We start from the raw sequence: 18,199 nt of genomic DNA, 5'->3' as shown, positions 1-18,199 counted from the left end.
GGTGGTCAAGATGAATAATCATATGATAACGTGTGACGTTAAGATACCCAATGTGATGACCTGTAACCTTTCTGAAAAACCAACATCCTGCTGACTAATAGATATTACAAACCTGTGAGTTTTCTGACAACCTGTCAACATCAGCCGATTCCCTGACCACACGAATATTGTGTCCTTGCGTGGGTAAATTTTCTTACTTCTCTCCTCTCTCTGTTACCCTTTTTATGGTACAAATTCAGCATTGGGGAAAAATAAAATTATCACCTTGATATGACTCTTGTCTTGGCGTCCTTCTTCGCGTCTCTTGTCCCCCATTATCTTCCAGGTACTCAGCACCCCTCATTGACGATATGCACTCATTGATAAGTGGATATTGACCAAAACCTCAAATTACCCAAGATGCAATCTACAGATCTCAGGAAACTCAAGAAGAAGGATGACCAAAGTGCAGATGTTCCCACTCCTTCTTAAAATGGGGAACAAAAATATCCGTAGGAGGGGATATGGAGGCCAAATCTAAAGCAGAGACCGAAGGAACAGCCATTCAGAGTCTGCCCCACATGTGGCCTATATATATACAGCCACCAAAACTAGGTAAGATTGATGAAGCTAAAAAGTGCTGACTGAAAGGGACAGAATATGCATCTCCCCTTAGAGACACATCCAGAGCATGTCAAATAAAGAGGTCATTGCTGGCAGTAAACTACTGAACTGAGAACAAGACGCCCTTTATGGGAATGAGAGGAAGGATTCAAAGAGCTGAAGGGCTTGCAACACCATAAGAACAGCAATGCCAAACAAATAAACCACTAGCAAAAGAATATACATGGACTGACCCAGGGGTCCAACTGCATACGTAGGAGACAATATCCTTGTTGGGGCACCTGTGGAAGGGGAAGCCCTTGTTCTTAACAAGGTTGGACCCTGAGTGCAAGGATATGTCCGGGAAGGGGGTTCTAAGGGGCATGGATTGGGGGACCATTCATATGGGAGAGGGCAAGGCAGGGGGGCTTATGGACCAAAAGCTGGGAAAGGGAAAAACGTTTGAATAAAACATATATATCTATTAAAAAACCTGAAATTTAAAAAAATGATACTAGTACCAAAAAATAATCAAAAAAAGTGAATAAGAAAGATATTTTAGGTTTTGGAAAAAGATGAATGCCAGGTATTTGAAAAACTGTATGACCATGTAAACACTTTAATATACTTGAGAAATTTTTTACATGTTAATGAACTGCATCTTTTTTTAAAATAGTGAATGGAAATCCAGTCCCTTCCTGGCTGTGAGGCTAGGGATCCAGATGTAGTGGAATTCATTATTTGTTGGTCCTGAACCTTTGAGTCTGCTTCTAACTCAGCTTATGCCAAGGAAACTAGGCCAAGGTGATATCTAAGCCATTGACTAAACTATCTAGACTAACAATTACAGGTGAAATTCCACCTTGTAAATGGGACGATAGGAATAAAAGATACCTTTAAGGATTTAAAAAAGATGAAATGTACCCAAAAAAATCCAATAAAAAAGTTTAAAATAAAAATAACTTAGGAAATACAAAATACTGGGGTGCCATTCCACAATCATGATGTGTTTCTTCTGTGATAGCTTACAGGTTAATTTACTTCTCTATAACTGTTTTCTTATTTCAAAGTACGTAATGGCATCATCTGTGGAGTGATGGTGAGAACAAAAGCTTTGCCGAACTTGAATAATCGATCCCTCCTGAGCATGTGCTTAACATTCTAAGCACAGGGAAATTTCCTGAGGGGATTAAAAAGCAAAATCCAAACATAAAACAGGAACAAAAATGATGTAAAAACATTCTGCATGCTGGGTATGAAGGCATGTTGCAACTTTAATCAGCTTTGTAGGTATTTCTAATAAACACACAAGAAACAAAAATCCCATCACAGTCCTAGCAGTGGCATCCAACAAAGGAGAGCTGTGAGGTAGTGCCTGCTACTTCTTTCCCCAGATACCCCTGGGCCTCAGGCCTGCACCCAGTGAGCTGGATCAAGAGCAGCCAGGTTGAAATTCCTGCTGCCATGGCAGGATTCTGCAGGAACATTTCCCTTTGACAGCAAGGAACCTGTGTGGAGGAGACCTCTTGGTGAGTCCTCAAGGACTCTATGTGTCCTATTCTACAGGGAGAAGCCCTGCCAGGTCTTTGGCAAGGCCAGCCAGTTGTTTGGGGAAGTCTCTGGTCCTGTGGCAGAGGGTGAGGAATGGCAGAAAGAATGGCAGCTCCACTGAGAGCAAAGGATAACCCTTCTAGGCCTATGACCTCCTAATTAATTTATCTTTCACCCGATGCCCTATTCACATTTTCTTACTATCATACAACTGTGATCTTGATGAGCAGCTGGGCTCTTGTTTTCTTAATCAGTTCTTTGTTGTCACAGACCTTTTTAACTTACTCCAGCCCCTGAGACTTATTCATACCTTCTGTATGCAGTAGGACCCTTGGTGGGACTGTCATCTCAAAAATTAGAAGGTTCTGTAATCCAAAAGATTGGACTCCAGTTTACCTCAGGCCAGGAAAGAAGTCAGCCACCATTAGTAAAAGAGCAAGGGAAAAATTACATAGGAAAAACAAGTGCCCTAATCAGAAGAAGAGATCTTCAACTTCTAAGGCCCGCACATCTGCACCCCTCTCTTCTGAGCTTTGTATAGTGATGTTGTATAACTCCAGATGGTAGTAAAAGGCAGAGTTCTTCCCAGAAAGGTCAGACATGATTTTCACTCTTACATCTCTGAGATGGGGTGGCATTATAGTACACATTCATGTTGAATTATTATAACACCTATGATAAGAAGACAGAATGAATATATCACAATGCCAAATAGACTCCCCCTGAACGTATGGACCCATTAAAATTGCGGTTCAACCTGAACTCAGGCCATTCCACTCCCGTCCCATCCTCCTGATTCTTATGTTTGCTACAAGTAAAAGATCATGGTGTAGTCCCCAATATTCTCATGCCTAGACTTGTCTATTCACGAAGAATGATATTGGAGAAGTGATGGCTATATAGTTACAATGTAGTAACACAAGGTCCTGGTTGACATTTGCTCACTGATGTCCAATTTAATTATCTTGTTATATTTGAGAAAGGGCGGAGGTCCTACATAATATATAAAACGGACAGAAATTTATTATTTTCTATATGCCCTGTAGTTGATCCCTATGTTCCCAAGTAAAAGGAGTTTTTATTGAAAAAAATAGGATTATAGACCATTGATTTTGTGAAATACATGGATATGTAAATGGAAACAAGGTCGGCTTTCTAGGACTGCACAGTAAGCAAATATTTCCAGGTTTTAAACACTCAGAGGTATAGAAGAAATATGTTGCCCTCCAGAAAAAGGGAAAAGCTTAGGAATCGAAATACATGTCCCATGCATGGTCTCGAGTAGTAGATTTACTTTTAAGAAAAATCTCCCTCCTCCTTGGTCCCTAGAGATTTGGGTGCTAAGAAAAATCTGTTCTCCAATTCAGGGTTGTAAGCAACCCTCCCCAGCAAAAGCATTGTTGACTTCTAATGAAGCAGAGAGACATATGTAGCATTGAAATAGAGGTGGCCAAATGGTATTCCCAGTGACACATGAGAGACTGGAGGAAAGGGTCCCCACAGAAATTCATCAGTTTGGGGAGAGCTGTTTAGTAGGTAGACCATAGAACTTTCCAGTCACATCATCAGTAAGCCCCTCACTGGACAATCTATTGTATCTAAGAGATCCCTAGAATCTTCTGTGATGTCACCAGTGTTGTGGTGACACCAACTGCCTTTGGGATATTACTTCAGTTCCCTTTGGGTTCACAAGCAGGCATGTTTCGCCAGCTGCTCAGGCTATTTCGGAAGGAAAGTGTTGATCAAGGAGAGACCGCACCAGGTCAGAGGGAAGCTGACCCCCTCTCTAGTGAAACAGGAAGGAGGAAATCATTCTGGGGAAGGCTTGGTGAGTCGTGGGCAGAGTTGGGGAACATCCTCAAGGAGGTAGGTTTCAGATGTGCCTTCTAAGTCTAGGCCTTACAAGCAGGAGCCTTGGGATTTCTCAAAGGCAAACCAAGATTCAGGAGGTCCTGATCTTTAATTTGAGAGAAAGCCATAAAGTTGTAAGACTTCAGTGTCTTTTCTTGAAGCTTTTTAACTGTGAGTGTCAAAGATTGGCAGGAGGAGGCACTGTGAGATTAACAATGTGACCATCCATGGTTGGGAGTTGAAGCACTTCATCCTCTAGATTACTGTAGGTTACATAAGTCTCTGATGGCGAGAACAAAGAAGGATGCACCCCTAGTCATGAATTGAGTTCTCAGACACTTTGGGCTGGACCACACTTGGTTAGAGCTTGATGGTGCTAAGCATTATGAAGTCATTATGAAATCCAGGATTATCTGCTACACATCTGATATGAGATAACAATGTCGCAGATGTTTATGTCTCAGTCAGATTATAAGTTTCAGTGCCGGTGGTTGTGTAATAGTGAGTGTGGCACGTGTATGGCATTAGAGATTGGGAAGAGGGACATATCTTAAGAATCAACCTTTAAGAAAGCTTTTCTGCTCTTTCAGGGATTCACCCAGTCTCTACCATTTCCCCTTCCTCCACCTCCTTTTCGGATTCAGAATGATCTATTCTGCTCATTGGTTCAAATATGCAAATTCACTTGTGTTTATCTATCTACAGGTTTTGGTAGGAAGGCATCATCCCAAAATGTCATCAGTCAGCAAGAGGAGTGTCTAAAGGAACTGGAGGAACTCCAATTTGAAATCCAGAAGTGTCAATTCGAGAGGGATGAACTTTATCAAATCCTGGATCATTATATCTATGATGAGTGGGACCACAGGTAGTCATTATGCCCAGTAACCTGTTCACTGTCTTGTGCTCTCTCTCTACTACCTCAAGATTTACTCATAGCACGAGAAAGTTTCACCTCTCATCCTGGATTTTAAGGAGATTTGGCATGCATTAGCTTGTGAGATAAGCTAGGTGCTGTGTGTTTAGGGTCAACCTCTTTTGTACTTGACCCTGAGCCTCCTGGATTAGTCTTGGTCCTATCAACAGCTGGAAGGACCTGGTCACACTTGCTGCAACTGTGTGTGTGAATGAAATGCCTGCACGTCATCACTCTTTCCTCTGAATTTATTCATTATACACTGATTTTATGGCACCTCCATGAATGTAGTTGGCATTCTAAATGTGTTTGTATATGGGTTGCTATGTATGTATGTGGACGTATATGTGGTGTTTTACTCAGGATCAGGAGGTCTGGGACCTTTGATGGGGTCTGAGGATTTGTTTGATCAACACTTTGCAGGTCATGATAGTGATGAGTATGTGGAGGCCCACACTGATCAAAAGAGCACTTTGCTCATTCTGTATACCTTGGTGGCACCCAGGACTCTCCCGAGGGGAGGAGGTGCTATAAATCCTCTTCCCTGTCAAACTTAGTTATGCCCTCTGAGAATTCATGTAACGATAGAAACCAAGGATTGAGTATACCTGCTTTCAAAACAAGAGAAATGTCATCACAGCTTTCTCTTTGGCCCAAAGCTGTGCACAGACTGGAGGAATCTTCTTCCTAAACTAGTGAATTCCATCATGCTCAGCTGGCCAGCTCTTGAAGGTCAGGTCCCTCCAACTGGTACCGTGGCTCTGTTGTCCTGTGCCCAGGATAATAAACTTAAGCAGTACAAATACTTTGAAGGAGCAAGTATGTGGTACATACTGAGTTTAAGTAATAGAACAGTCTGATTTTACCTAATTTGTTTCACCTGCTTTGATCTTTAGTTTTTTATTTTTTTAACTATCCAGGGATGATTTATTGTGACCTAGAAATGGTCACTGTGGTCTTGACCATTGTTATTCCCAAACAGGCAGCTCTCAGGCTCTGTCCCCTCCTATATAGTGAGTCTTTGCAGAACCTTATCTCTCAGGATTCCAAGGAGTCCTTATTTCAAAACAAATGTTTGCTTATTTACATAGAAATATTTTCTGTGGATTGAGTCTCACTGTTGGGCTTTGGTCTGGTTTTTGAGTTTGCCACTTTCTTCCCTTCCACCATTCCTTGAATTTGAACTTTTTTATTATATATTTTTTATTTACATTTCACCTAATTCTGAAATCATGAGTTCAGATGGTTATTTGTTCCTTTGGCCATGACCTAACCCAGGCTGCACGTCGAATTGCCAGTCCTTCAATCCGAACATGAGATGAGAATGATGGCTATGCAAATGATGACCAACTCAATAAGTGATGCCATGGAGAGGTACAAGGAGCTCATACAAGTGAACAGTTCCTACCGGTGAGTCGTTGACAGAGATGAGAACCCAGCACTAGACAGGGAATGCTCCTGTCCTGTATGACATTGAACCAAAGTCAGGGCTCTGGTTCTGTAGTGTCTGACTCTTAACAAGAAGCCTGCCTCCTGGCAGGAGTCTTGGATTTGTAGCTCTTGGACTCAGTTGTCCTACATGTGAGGGGTGTAGAAGACCCTCCAATTGTTATTTTCCCCGTTAAAGATCCTCTAGATAGAAAAGGTTTGCACCATGATGGGAATATCAATCAACTCTGAATCTCTAGGACTCTGACAGGAGATTTAAAGATCTGTGATCCATGAGAAACACATGGAAAGATTGTACAGCTATTGGGTCTTCAACTACCCTTCAGAGGGGCTTTCCCCAAACGTGAATATTGTTTCACCATACCATGGTAATACGAGCTCCCTTATGGTCCATCTCTTCTTCCTTGATTTATATAAACTGTCTTAGTGTCAGGATTTTCAGAAGTACTTTGATTCATGTGGAATATGGATTCTGGATTTGATCTCCTCTAATTGGTGCTAACTTGTATAGTGTGGCTCTATTCTGGGGATTTCTAAGGATGAGGACCCTTGAAGGGATTATTGGACTTGGAGGAGTGACAGGCAAATAGAAGCTGGCTGAGATTTACCATTTTTTGTTTGTGGTTCAGCATCAGGCAATCCCAGCTCCTATGTGAACAAGCTCAATTGAAGAACAATATACAGATTTTGCTGAATGAGAAGAGAGAACTGCTGGTGGAGCAGACTGAACTGCCAGCATCCTCTGTGGAGACAAAGAGGTTCTGTGAAGAGGCCGGAATGAACATCTGTGACCCCAGAGCCACACAACAGCAGGTAGGGTTAGGGCTCAGGGTCAGGTTGTCCTCAGGTCTTACCATAAATATAGACAAACCAATGTAACTGTCTATTGACTGATCCATGTCCTGACCTAGGTCTCATCCAAGTGTTCATTCATGTGATGGTTTACAAGGCTTTCTGTGGAGATAGCCCCTTTTCAAGAAACTGCATGTTTGGAAAGCAAATGCTCCTGCTCTTCGAGAATCTGCAGTTTATTAAGGGAGATAGGTTGATCACACAGCACAGCACTACATGCCATTATGTATGGAGGGTGCTATGTGGGAGCCCCTGTTTATACTAGAACAGGGCTTTGAGGGATGAAGCAAAAGCCCAGAGCCCATTTTCTTTACAGGGATCGTGTGAGACTCAGGAAGTAAGTAGTTTTCAAGGAGGAGAGCCTGGTGGAAATGCCAAAGAAATGGTTCTCATTGTCATTTGTGGTGGCTTTTGTTCTTCCTCCCCTCATGTCCCTGTATATAAAGATGGTGACTTCATGCTTCATAGATCTTGGGTAACTACAGAGCCTGTGTATCAGCATGTCAGTCCTGTCTTATTTGAGTGCTCCTGGAAGTTCATAACTGGGCCTTACAACCTGAAGCTGGTTAGAAGAGCAAGGATGTGGAAAAGGTTTCTCAAAGGCTGAGGGTTGGCATGAGAGACTTGAGACTTCAAGAACAAAGTTATCCGTATGTACCCCCAATTCTCACCAAGAAAGGTGCATTGCTGTGCTGACCTGCATCTTAGGGAGCATGCGGGGAGGCCAGTTCATGACATGCAGTTTTGTCCAGTCATTATCTAACTTAGTCCTTTAAGCCTAGGTCTCTCAACAAACATGAAGCTTCCTGTTTTGTGCTGGCCAGCAGTCTTTGCATCATTCGTCCAGTTCCAAGTGGAGCCCCCTCTCTTATTTGTCTCAACACATTCTTAAACCATTCAGCTATTTTAAAAATAAGGATTAGATTTCTTCACTTTACCTGAACAGAGTTATCCCCCGGGAAGATTCTGGATTGTCTTATTGGCTTCACCATGATCTTGCATGGAATCCTAGAGTGCAACCCTCTGCTGACATTGCTTTGCTGACTATATCATGGGCACTGCATTCTTTCAGGATACATTCCCTCTCAATATTGTACACAGTGCTGCATTTCAGAAAATTCACTGTATGCTATTTATTTAGCCTTTTTCTGACTGAAACTGAGGTTGTTTTAATATCACAGGAACTCTAATGTGATGAAATGTTCCTGGGAACTGACCGTGAGTTACTGTCATCTCTGATGCTTCCAAAGTCTTCTATGAAGAAAACAGGGTAGTTTTAGTGAGGGGCCTATGATGAGTCAGCATAGAGCTCGATGGAGTCTTTTCCTAGAAATCTCTCTCTTGGGGATTTGATGTTGTGTTGTTTAGGCTATCTGTGCAGAACATGTCACTTACTTGTCAGACCAGCAAGTATCTGCATAGAAAGGTTTCCTGAAGTGGAAATGAGTACAGGCCAGGGCAGCACAGCCTGCTTGAGTCTAAGAGGCTTGTACACAGCATTGTTCCCACTAATTCCTCACTCAACAGGAAATGTGCTACATAAGAGCAAAGTTTTCATTTGTGCATGCGAGTGAGTATCTGTGTATGTCTGTGTGTCTGTGTGTGTGTTTGTGTGTGTGTGTTTGGTGTGTGTGTGGGTATATGTGTGTGTGTGTGTGTGTGTGTGTTTGCAGTAGTGAACGTGTGTTTCCCTCTATTTCCAAGTTTCATGAGAAAAGTACTCTAAGCGTTCACTTTACATCCATGAAACATGAAATAGAGCTGCCCAGTCATTTGGCATCTCCATCTAGCTCCGTGCGGCAAAAGGACGCTTAAATTACTAATTTATTCTGTTTCCAAAAATTTCAGAACAGAATTATCTTGTGAAGTCTGGGGGAGGAGTGGAAATATGTTCAAGTGAGTCATGTTTCACAGGGGTAACAAATGGTACAGGCCTAGAGCTTGCAGGTCCCTTTTTGTTATGGTGTAGAAGCAGGACAATAAAATACTTTAGAAATGCAACCCCCAAAACGAGGACACAAAAACACATGTAAAGTTAGATTTTCAAGTGATTAGGGGCAAAACTACTGATCTGCATTGAAATCCTTTGGAGCACATCAAAGGAAAGGAGTACTGGGAGGTAAGGGCAAGCCTTCTCTAGAAAAATCCATGAGTTCATTCTGCTTCTCTGTTCTTTGTGAATTGTGAAAGCCCACTGGAAGGTTATGTCACTCACTGTGTCTTCTCCAAGGTTGCTTTCCACATTGCTTGCTACCATTTCTTTCGAGCTGCCTTGGCACAATACAACTTCCCCTGGGAGTTTGGCTTGGATTTTATTCATTGAGAATTTGAGTTGCTTGGAATTGTATCATCATCCAGAAAAAGTCCCATAGCTATGCTGTGGTGCAAGAACAGGGCAGTTCCAGGAACCCCTTTAGGTGCACAGATAATCCAAAGCGCTCCTCTATGTTATCTGTGTAGCATTCTGCAAGTGCTGTCGATCAACATCATTTTCTCTCAGTTAATTTCAGCCTCAATGGAGTTAGGAGAAATGATGAAATTCAGATGGGTCTGGGAGTGTAAGAACAGGTAGCCCTATGAGAAGCCATGTTCAGAAAGTGGAACAGAAGTTTTAGTTAACCCAGTGATTCCACAACAAGGAGTAGGTATTGCCATTGCAACTAGGGAGCATCAATGTTGTAGTGGTCCCAGAGTAACCTTGAAGGAGAATCTATCCAGACGTCCATCAGCCAAGGAGTAAAAGTGTACATACGATGGAGCCCTTCCATAGATTCTGATTCAGTGTGAGATAATCCATGCAAGCTTTTACTTACGTATTCAAATTATCTGTGGAACAATCACATTATGGGGAGAAAATTTGTTGATTTGGATCCTGGTTATGGAGATTTCCTATGATTCTAGCTTTGGGCATGAAGTCACTCAGGCTATGGTAAAGACAGCTCCGATTAGAAGAAGTTGCACACTTTGGGGAAAGTCTGAAAGAGTGAACAAGAACAAGAGTCTAGTCCACCACCAACATATGATCCTTTGCTGAGCAACAAGACTGCTCTACACAGCCTTTGGGACTTGCTAAGACAGATTGTTAATGGGGAAAGAACCCTGAGTCTATGACGGTTTATGGGAGGACAGCACATCACTGACTGAGCTGTCTATAGGTCTGGCCACTATGTACATATCCCACTCAACATTTGTTTTTATGCCTCCAGCGAATCCTGGGGAATCTTTACATTAAGCATTAATGTTCAGGTAGGAACACAGGCTGGAAGAAGCCATTTGAATATCCTTCCCTATATAAATACCCTTTTTGGGTGGATGACCACCCCACCTGGATTTCAGCCTCAGGCAGTTAAAGAGCTACTCAGAGTATAGTTCTGGTACAGTTCATGTGAATTTTGCCCATGAAACAATATATATGATCCTCTGGATTTCTTGCTATGTTCTACTCCTTTCTTCCTGTGATCTCTCCGGAAAGATCTGAGGACATTTTCTCTTCTGTCCTCTCACAAATTGCCTTACACTAGCCATAGACTTACAGGGGTGCTGTTCTGTTTCTACATCACAATCACCTTTAATGTCCATGTGTACGCTGGGAAGATTTGCATGGAGCACATTCTAAGTGATTACAGGATCTGTCCGGTGAGCATGAATTTGAAGTGAGATGGCTTCTCTGTGTATTTGCAGATACAGTGGTTACAAATGGAAACTAGACGGGTTCCTTCAGTGCTAACATAATCAGAAATTTCACCTCAATTCTGGGCATGTTCTCCAGAAGGAATCCACATGGTATTCTAGGTTGCTCATACCTCTCTTGAACTCAGATTCAGACATAGCTACAATGTTGTTATTCAATGTCATATACCTGGACCAGTGGGAAAAAATGCTCATTTTTCTCTTAATCCCAGTACAGTGCATAGTCCACAGTTCAAATTTTAGCAGTTTGAAAGGTGAGATATAAATCCAAGCCCAGGTACTCTAGGACACTTGGTGATGCAGGGACTGACCTCAGCTGACAGGTCATGCTGGATTGTCCAACTGAATAGAGCTGATGTAAGAAGGAGAGCTGAATTGACAACCACTCACTAAACCTTTTTCCCTTGCTCTACTAGGTCTGAAATTCTCCAGCAGAAACTCGAACAAGACACAGACCAGGACAAGATCTCCCTTGGAGAGAAGAACTACAGGAGGAGAACTAATTGTGCACAGCAAATATACCACTATTGCATCTCATCTATAATGTCCATAGCAATTGAGGACTGCATTTTCCTCCTTTAGTTTGATTTCTTTGGATTGAATACGCTGTATTTTCACCTTGCCTCTCTCCAGCAAGTGTACACTTTTGGAGGGACCCAGAGAAGTGCTGATGCACATCAATCAAGAGCCTCTGTTCATCCAGAAAGACTGTGCACGTTTAAATTTGTACTTGTCCTGATGAGTCATCCAGAAGAGTTTCATGGAGATCAGTTCACAATATTGGAAAGACTTTGTGACAAAGTCTGTAATATCATTTATACTCAGTATTGGTAGGCTTTTTCTTTAATACCCCCACTCCAACAAAACAGACCTACTTCCACTCCTCTTGAAAAGATCATTACCATCACTAACTGCTTGTCTACTATGTCTCCAAGGCAAGCCACAGGTTATACGTCTATTCTGCAAAAGGAGCAGCAAAAAATGCTTAGTGCAATTCCTCTATTTAAAGTTTGGTTAATTTTTAATTGTTTTGGTTATTTGGTTTTCCTTCTATTCATTTGAAGATTTGTTATTTACGTGTTGTTTTTTTGTTCATTTGCTTTTCTATTTTGATAAGGATATAGACTGTATATATTGACTACCTGCATCTGGTTACTATCAAGTAAATTGGATGTATTCTGGTCAATAAAGGAGTAATCTCAAACTCTTCACTCTTAAGAACCTTCTTTATTGATCATTAGTGTCAACATCTGAAGTCCCACAGCTATCAGGGAGGGATGGATCTCTGCTTTCTCATGGGGACTGGGCATCAAATCACTTCCCAGTCAGACTGAGATTCACAGGCATTTATACAGTCACTGTGCACTGTGTTTCCAACTCTGAATTTCAACTTCATCATGCATACATTACCCACTGTGTATGCTTGCTGTCAAATATATAGTTACCTGTAAATTATACTCTGTCGATGACAGTTTTGACCAAATTAATAGGATAAACATTAATTTTTCTGTAACACCTCCCAGGACATATAAACATGGTATAAGGGAGTTTAAAGCCATCGGGAATCCTGCACCCAAATCCTGGGGCAGAAAATGCTGAACACCCAGGAATGCAGTTAATCCTGAGACCACAGGACAGAAAGCCACTTCTGACCAGCTCTGCCCACATCTCTGACCCAATATTAATCTGCATGATGCCTCTGGAAACAGGAATAGAGGAGCAGTCAGTGGCAGGAACCTGCTTGGTTCAGCCTGGGCCCAGAACCTACCGGGGCCGTGAGCATATTTGAAGAAAACCAGAGGCATACAATTCTCTGTTTCCTGACTGTGGCTTTTTTTGATTCGAAGCTCAAAATACCATTTTGTTGTTGTTGATTTTTAGTTGGATATTTTTCATTTCGAATTCAAATGTTATTCCTTCCTTGTTTTCCAGAAATAAGTCTGAATACCATCGCCCTCCATCTCTGCTATCAAAGTATTCCCTTCACCATCCATCCACTTTCCCAGCCTAGGCAGGACCAAGAGCTGCTCATTCTATTTGTGCCCAAGAAGACCATCCTCTGATACACATGCAGATGGAGCCATGGCACAGTCCCTGTATAGTGATTGGGTAGTGGTTTAGTCTCTGGGAACTCTGCTTGGCAGGCATGGTTGTTCTTATGGGGTTGCAAGTCCCTTCAGCTCTTTCAATCTTTCTCTAATTCCTCCAACTGAGGTCCAGTTCTCAGTTCAATGGTTTGCTGCTAGCATTCACCAGATATTTGTCATGATCTGGCTGTGCCTCTCAGGAGACATCTATTTACAGTTCCTGTCAGCAATGCATCTCTTACCTTCATCCACCTTATCTAGTTTGAAGGCTGTATATGTGTATAGGCCACTCGTGGGGTAGACTCTAAATGGCCATTCCTCCAGGCTCTGTTCTAAATTTTGCCTCCCTATCCCTTCAATAAGGATTCTTCTTCTCCTTTAAAGGAAGGAGTGAAGCATCAGCATTTTGGTCATCCTTCCTCAATTTCATTTGGTCTGTGAATCTTGGAGGAATCGAGCATTTGTGCTAATATCCACTTATCAATGAGTGCATACCATGTGTGTGTTTCTGTGATTGGGTTAACTCACTCAGGAGGATATTTTCTAGTTCATTCTATCTGCCTATGAATGTCATGAAGTCATTGTTTTTGATATCTCTGTAGTACTCCATTGTGTAGATGTACCACACTTTCTGTTTCCATTCCTCTTTTTTAGGGCATCTGGGATCTTTTCATTTTCTGACTATTATAAATAAGGCTGCTATGAACATAGTGGAGCGTGTGCCCTGTTGTATGTTGGAGCTTCTTTTGGGTATATGTGCAAGAGAGGTATAGCTGGGTCCTCAGCTAGTGCAATGTCTAATTTTCTGAGGAACCTCCAGACTGATATCCAGAATGGTTGTACCAGTCTGCAATCTCACCAACAATGGAGGAGTGTTCCTCTTTCTCACATCTGTGCAAGGATCTTCTATAGCCTGAGTGTTTGATCTTAGCCATTCAGACTGTTGTGAGGTGGAATCTCAGGGTTGTTTTGATTTCCATTTCCCTTATAACTAAAGATGTTAAACATTTCTTTTGGTGCTTCTCAGCCACTCCATATTCCTCAGCTATGAATTCTTTGTTTAGCTCTGCACTGCAATTTTTAATAGGATTATTAGTGTCCCTGCAGTCCAACTTCATGAGTTCTTTGTATATTTTGGATATTAGCCCTCTATCAGTTGTAGGAATAGTAAAGGTCTTTTCCAAATCTGTTGGTTGCTGTTTTGTCCTAACCACAGTGTCCTTTGTCTTACAGAAGCTTTGTAGCTTTATGAGGTCCCATTTGTCTATTCTTGATCTTAGAGCATAAGCCATTCGTGTTTTGTTCAGGAAATTTTTTCCAGTGTCCATGTGTTCAAGATTCTTCCCCGCTTTTGCTTCTATTAGTTTGAGTGATCTGGTTTGATGTAGAGGTCCTTGATCCACCTGGACTTAAGCTTTACACAGGGCAATAAGAAGGAGATGATTTGTAGTCCTCCATATGCTGCCCTCCAGTTGAACCAGCACCATTTGCTGAAAATGCTATCCTTTTTCCATTGGATGGTTTTGTGCCCTTTGTCAAAAATCAAGTGACCATAGGTGTGTGGGTTCATTTCTGGGTCTGCAGTTCTATTCCACTGGTCTATCTTCCTGTCTCTGTACCAATACCATACAGTTTTTATCACTCATGCTCTGTAAACTGCTTGAGTTCAGGGATGTTGATTTCCAGGGAAGTCCTTTTATTGTTGAGGATTGTTTTAGCTATCCTGCGTTACTTGTTATTCCAAATTAATTTGCAAATTGTTCTGTCTAACCTTATGAATAATTGGATTGGAATTTTGATGGGGATTGCATTGAATCTGTAGGTCACTTTGGGGAAAATGGCCATTTTTACTCTCTTCATCCTGCCGACCCGTGAGCATGGGAGATGTTTCCATCTTCTGAGACCTTCTTCAATTTCTTTCTTCAGACACTGGAAGTTCTTGTCACACAGATGTTTCACTTGCTTGACAAAAGTCACACTGAGGTATTTTTTTATGATTTGGGACTATTATGAAAGGTGTCATTTCCCGAATTTCTTTCTCAGCTTGTTTATCTTTTGTGTAGAGGAAGGGTACTGATTTGTTTGAGTTAATTTTATACCCAACCACTTTGCTGACGTTGTTTATCTGGCTTAGGAGTTCTCTGGTGTAACTTTTGGGGTGTCCCATGTATACTACCCTATCCTCTGCAACAGTGATATTTTGACTTCTTCCTTTCCAATCTGTATCCCTTGACCTCCTCTTGTTGTCTGAGTTCTGGCTAATGCTGGGGACAACATACAATGGAGACATCTCAGTAGCCCGCAGTAGCTTTTTGTAAAAACTGGTTGTTTCCATTTCTCCAAACCTTAGCCCTGGACAACGGCTGTATAGATTTCATTTGTGTGTGACTGCCTATCAGTTGGCCATGGTGTGCACAAGTATTCTATTATGTCTGACTTTCCCACGTCTTTGTCCTTCTGCTCTGGTGAATTCTGTGATACTAGATTTTCCTTGAGGTTCTGATTCTTAGACAATTGGAAATTGATGCATAGGGGCACAGAACAACACAGCCCTAGTGGCCCAGGTGCATACTGTGTGTTCTCATCTTGGAAAAAAATGTAATAACTGCAAAATTGTAGTTCCAGATTAGGGTTTGATTTGCAAAGACAGCTTGAAGAAAATAAGAGAAAATGAATTAGTGCCAACATTGGGACCCTAAGAAAGGAAAAAGTTATTGAAGTTAGGAAGTAAGTTTTACATAATATTATAGACTGGTTAAGGAAGTATAGAATATATAAAATAATATACTAGTAAACTAAGTCTAACTACTGGAACCCTTATGAGTGTCATTGTGTGCAAGGAACAGAACGCTAGTGGAATTAGTGTGCTAAGGGTTACCTTGATTCTTTCTGGCCACTGCCTGGCAGTTTTGCCTATGTCATTTATCATTAGAGTGTCACAGGAAAATGCAATTAGCTGATCTCTGAGCTTTGGACTCTGAAGTATAAAAGTAAATGGTTAAAGTTTAAATCATGATAAGTTTACAATTATTATTATTATATTGGCCACAGGCCTGAGTATAGGGGAAGCCTGAAACTTTGGGGAACAATTGCAATTCTTAGTTCTTGATGGGATGTAGTCATTCTTTGCATTTGATTTGGCAATGATTATAAAATGTCTTTTTTCTACCTGCTTTTGGATTATTAATAAAGGACTGGGGCAAGAGAAAGGCTACAGAACATGTGAAGAGTAAATGAGAGAGAGCATGAGGGAGTGAAGGAGAGAGTACATGACTGAGCTAATGTAAGGACAAATGTGAGAGCGAATGAGACAGCATGAGGAGAGCATGTGAAGAGTGAGTAGAGAAAGAACGTGATAGTGAATGAGCGAGCTAATGAGAGATCGAGTCTGAGAACAAACGTGAAAGCCAGGGAGAGAGCATGAGGAGAGCATGTGAGAATGAGTGAGGAGAGAATGTGAGGTGTGTGTGAAGACTGTGTGTGTACGTGACAGGAGAGTGCATGTGGTGTGTGTGAGATATGTAGGAGGTGTGTGTGAAGACTGTGTGTGTGTGTGACAGGAGAGTGCATGTGGTATGTGTGAGATATGTGTGAGGTGTATGTAAAGACTGTGTGTGTGCGTGACAGGAGACTGCATGTGGTGTGTGTGAGATATGTGTGAGGTGTGTGTGAAGACTGTGTGTGCGTGACAGGAGAGTGCATGTGGTGTGTGTGAGATATGTGTGAGGTGTATATGAAGACTGTGTGTGTGCGTGACAGGAGAGTGCATGCGGTGTGTGTGAGATATGTGTTAGGTGTGTGTGAATACTGTGTGTGTGCGTGACAGGAGAGTGCATGTGGTGTGTGTGAGATATGTATGAGGTGTGTATGAAGAGTGTGTGTGCGTGACAGGAGAGTGCATGTGGTGTGTGTGAGATATGTGTGAGGTGTGTATGAGACTCTGTATGTGAGTGACAAGAGAGTGCATGTGGTGTGTGTGAGATATGTAGGAGGTGTGTGTGAAGACTGTGTGTGTGCGTGACAGGAGAGTGCATGTGGTGTGTGTGAGATATGTGTGAGGTGTGTATGAAGATTGTGTGTGTGCGTGACAGGAGAGTGCATGTGGTATGTGTGAGATATGTGTGAGGTGTGTATGAAGACTGTGTGTGTGAGTGACAGGAGAGTGCATGTGGTGTGTGTGAGATATGTGTGAGGTGTGTATGAAGACTGTGTGTGTGAGTGACAGGAGAGTGCATGTGGTGTGTGTGAGATATGTGTGAGGTGTGTGTGAAGACTGTGTGTGTGCGTGACAGGAGAGTGCATGTGGTGTGTGTGAGATGTGTGTGAGGTGTGTATGAAGACTGTGTGTGTGAGTGACAAGAGAGTGCATGTGGTGTGTGTGAGATATGTGTGAGGTGTATATGAAGACTGTGTGTGTGCGTGACTGTAGAGTGCATGTGGTGTGTGTGAGATATGTGTGAGGTGTGTGTGAAGACTGTGTGTGTGCGTGACAGGAGAGTGCATGTGGTGTGTGTGAGATATGTGTGAGGTGTGTGTGAAGACTGTGTGTGTGCGTGACAGGAGAGTGCATGTGGTGTGTGTGTGATATGTGTGAGGTGTATATGAAGACTGTGTGTGTGCGTGACATGAGAGTGCATGTGGTGTGTGTGAGATATGTGTGAGGTGTGTGTGAATACTGTGTGTGTGCGTGACAGGAGAGTGCATGTGGTGTGTGTGAGATATGTATGAGGTGTGTATGAAGAGTGTGTGTGTGCGTGACGGGAGAGTGCATGTGGTGTGTGTGAGATATGTGTGAGGTGTGTGTGAAGACTGTGTGTGTGAGTGACAAGGGAGTGCATGTGGTGTGTGTGAGATATGTAGGAGGTGTGTGTGAAGACTGTGTGTGTGCATGACAGGAGAGTGCATGTGGTGTGTGTGAGATATGTGTGAGGTGTGTATGAAGATTGTGTGTGTGCGTGACAGGAGAGTGCATGTGGTGTGTGTGAGATATGTGTGAGGTGTGTATGAAGATTGTGTGTGTGCGTGACAGGAGAGTGCATGTGGTGTGTGTGAGATATGTGTGAGGTGTATATGAAGACTGTGTGTGTGCGTGACAGGAGAGTGCATGTGGTGTGTGTGAGATATGGGTGAGGTGTGTGTGAAGACTGTGTGTGTGCGTGACAAGAGAGTGCATGTGGTGTGTGTGAGATATGTGTGAGGTGTGTATGAAGACTGTGTGTGAGTG

At 42.3% G+C, this 18,199-nt stretch overlaps 2 protein-coding genes across 2 annotated transcripts in view; both read left to right on the top strand.

Moving 5' to 3' along the window:
- The window catches only part of LOC134480490 (uncharacterized), a 447,240-nt gene that overhangs the window by 140,203 nt on the left and 288,838 nt on the right, over positions 1-18,199 (top strand). The window lies entirely within an intron of this gene.
- On the top strand, positions 3,732-12,092 carry LOC134480491 (uncharacterized). Its single transcript, XM_063267993.1, has 5 exons — positions 3,732-3,961; positions 4,690-4,849; positions 6,176-6,307; positions 6,976-7,159; positions 11,305-12,092. Exons 1-5 carry the CDS (start codon positions 3,832-3,834, stop codon positions 11,308-11,310), a joined length of 612 nt encoding a protein of 203 aa, XP_063124063.1. The 5' UTR covers positions 3,732-3,831; the 3' UTR covers positions 11,311-12,092.

This window comes from Rattus norvegicus, chromosome 9 (assembly GCF_036323735.1).
Source record: "Rattus norvegicus strain BN/NHsdMcwi chromosome 9, GRCr8, whole genome shotgun sequence".
Classification (NCBI taxonomy): Eukaryota; Metazoa; Chordata; class Mammalia; order Rodentia; family Muridae; genus Rattus; species Rattus norvegicus.
The sequence above is the reverse complement of the archived record's forward strand: the minus strand, read 5'-3'. Positions and strand labels throughout refer to the sequence as shown.

Excerpts from the sequence above, each read along its gene's own strand:
- LOC134480491 (XM_063267993.1), top strand. The coding sequence starts at position 3,832 with ATGTTTCGCCAGCTGCTCAGGCTATTTCGGAAGGAAAGTGTTGATCAA. Across the intron at positions 3,962-4,689 it reads ATCATTCTGGGGAAGGCTTG|GTTTTGGTAGGAAGGCATCA; the intron begins GTGAGTCGTGGG and ends ATCTATCTACAG. Across the intron at positions 6,308-6,975 it reads CAAGTGAACAGTTCCTACCG|CATCAGGCAATCCCAGCTCC; the intron begins GTGAGTCGTTGA and ends TTTGTGGTTCAG.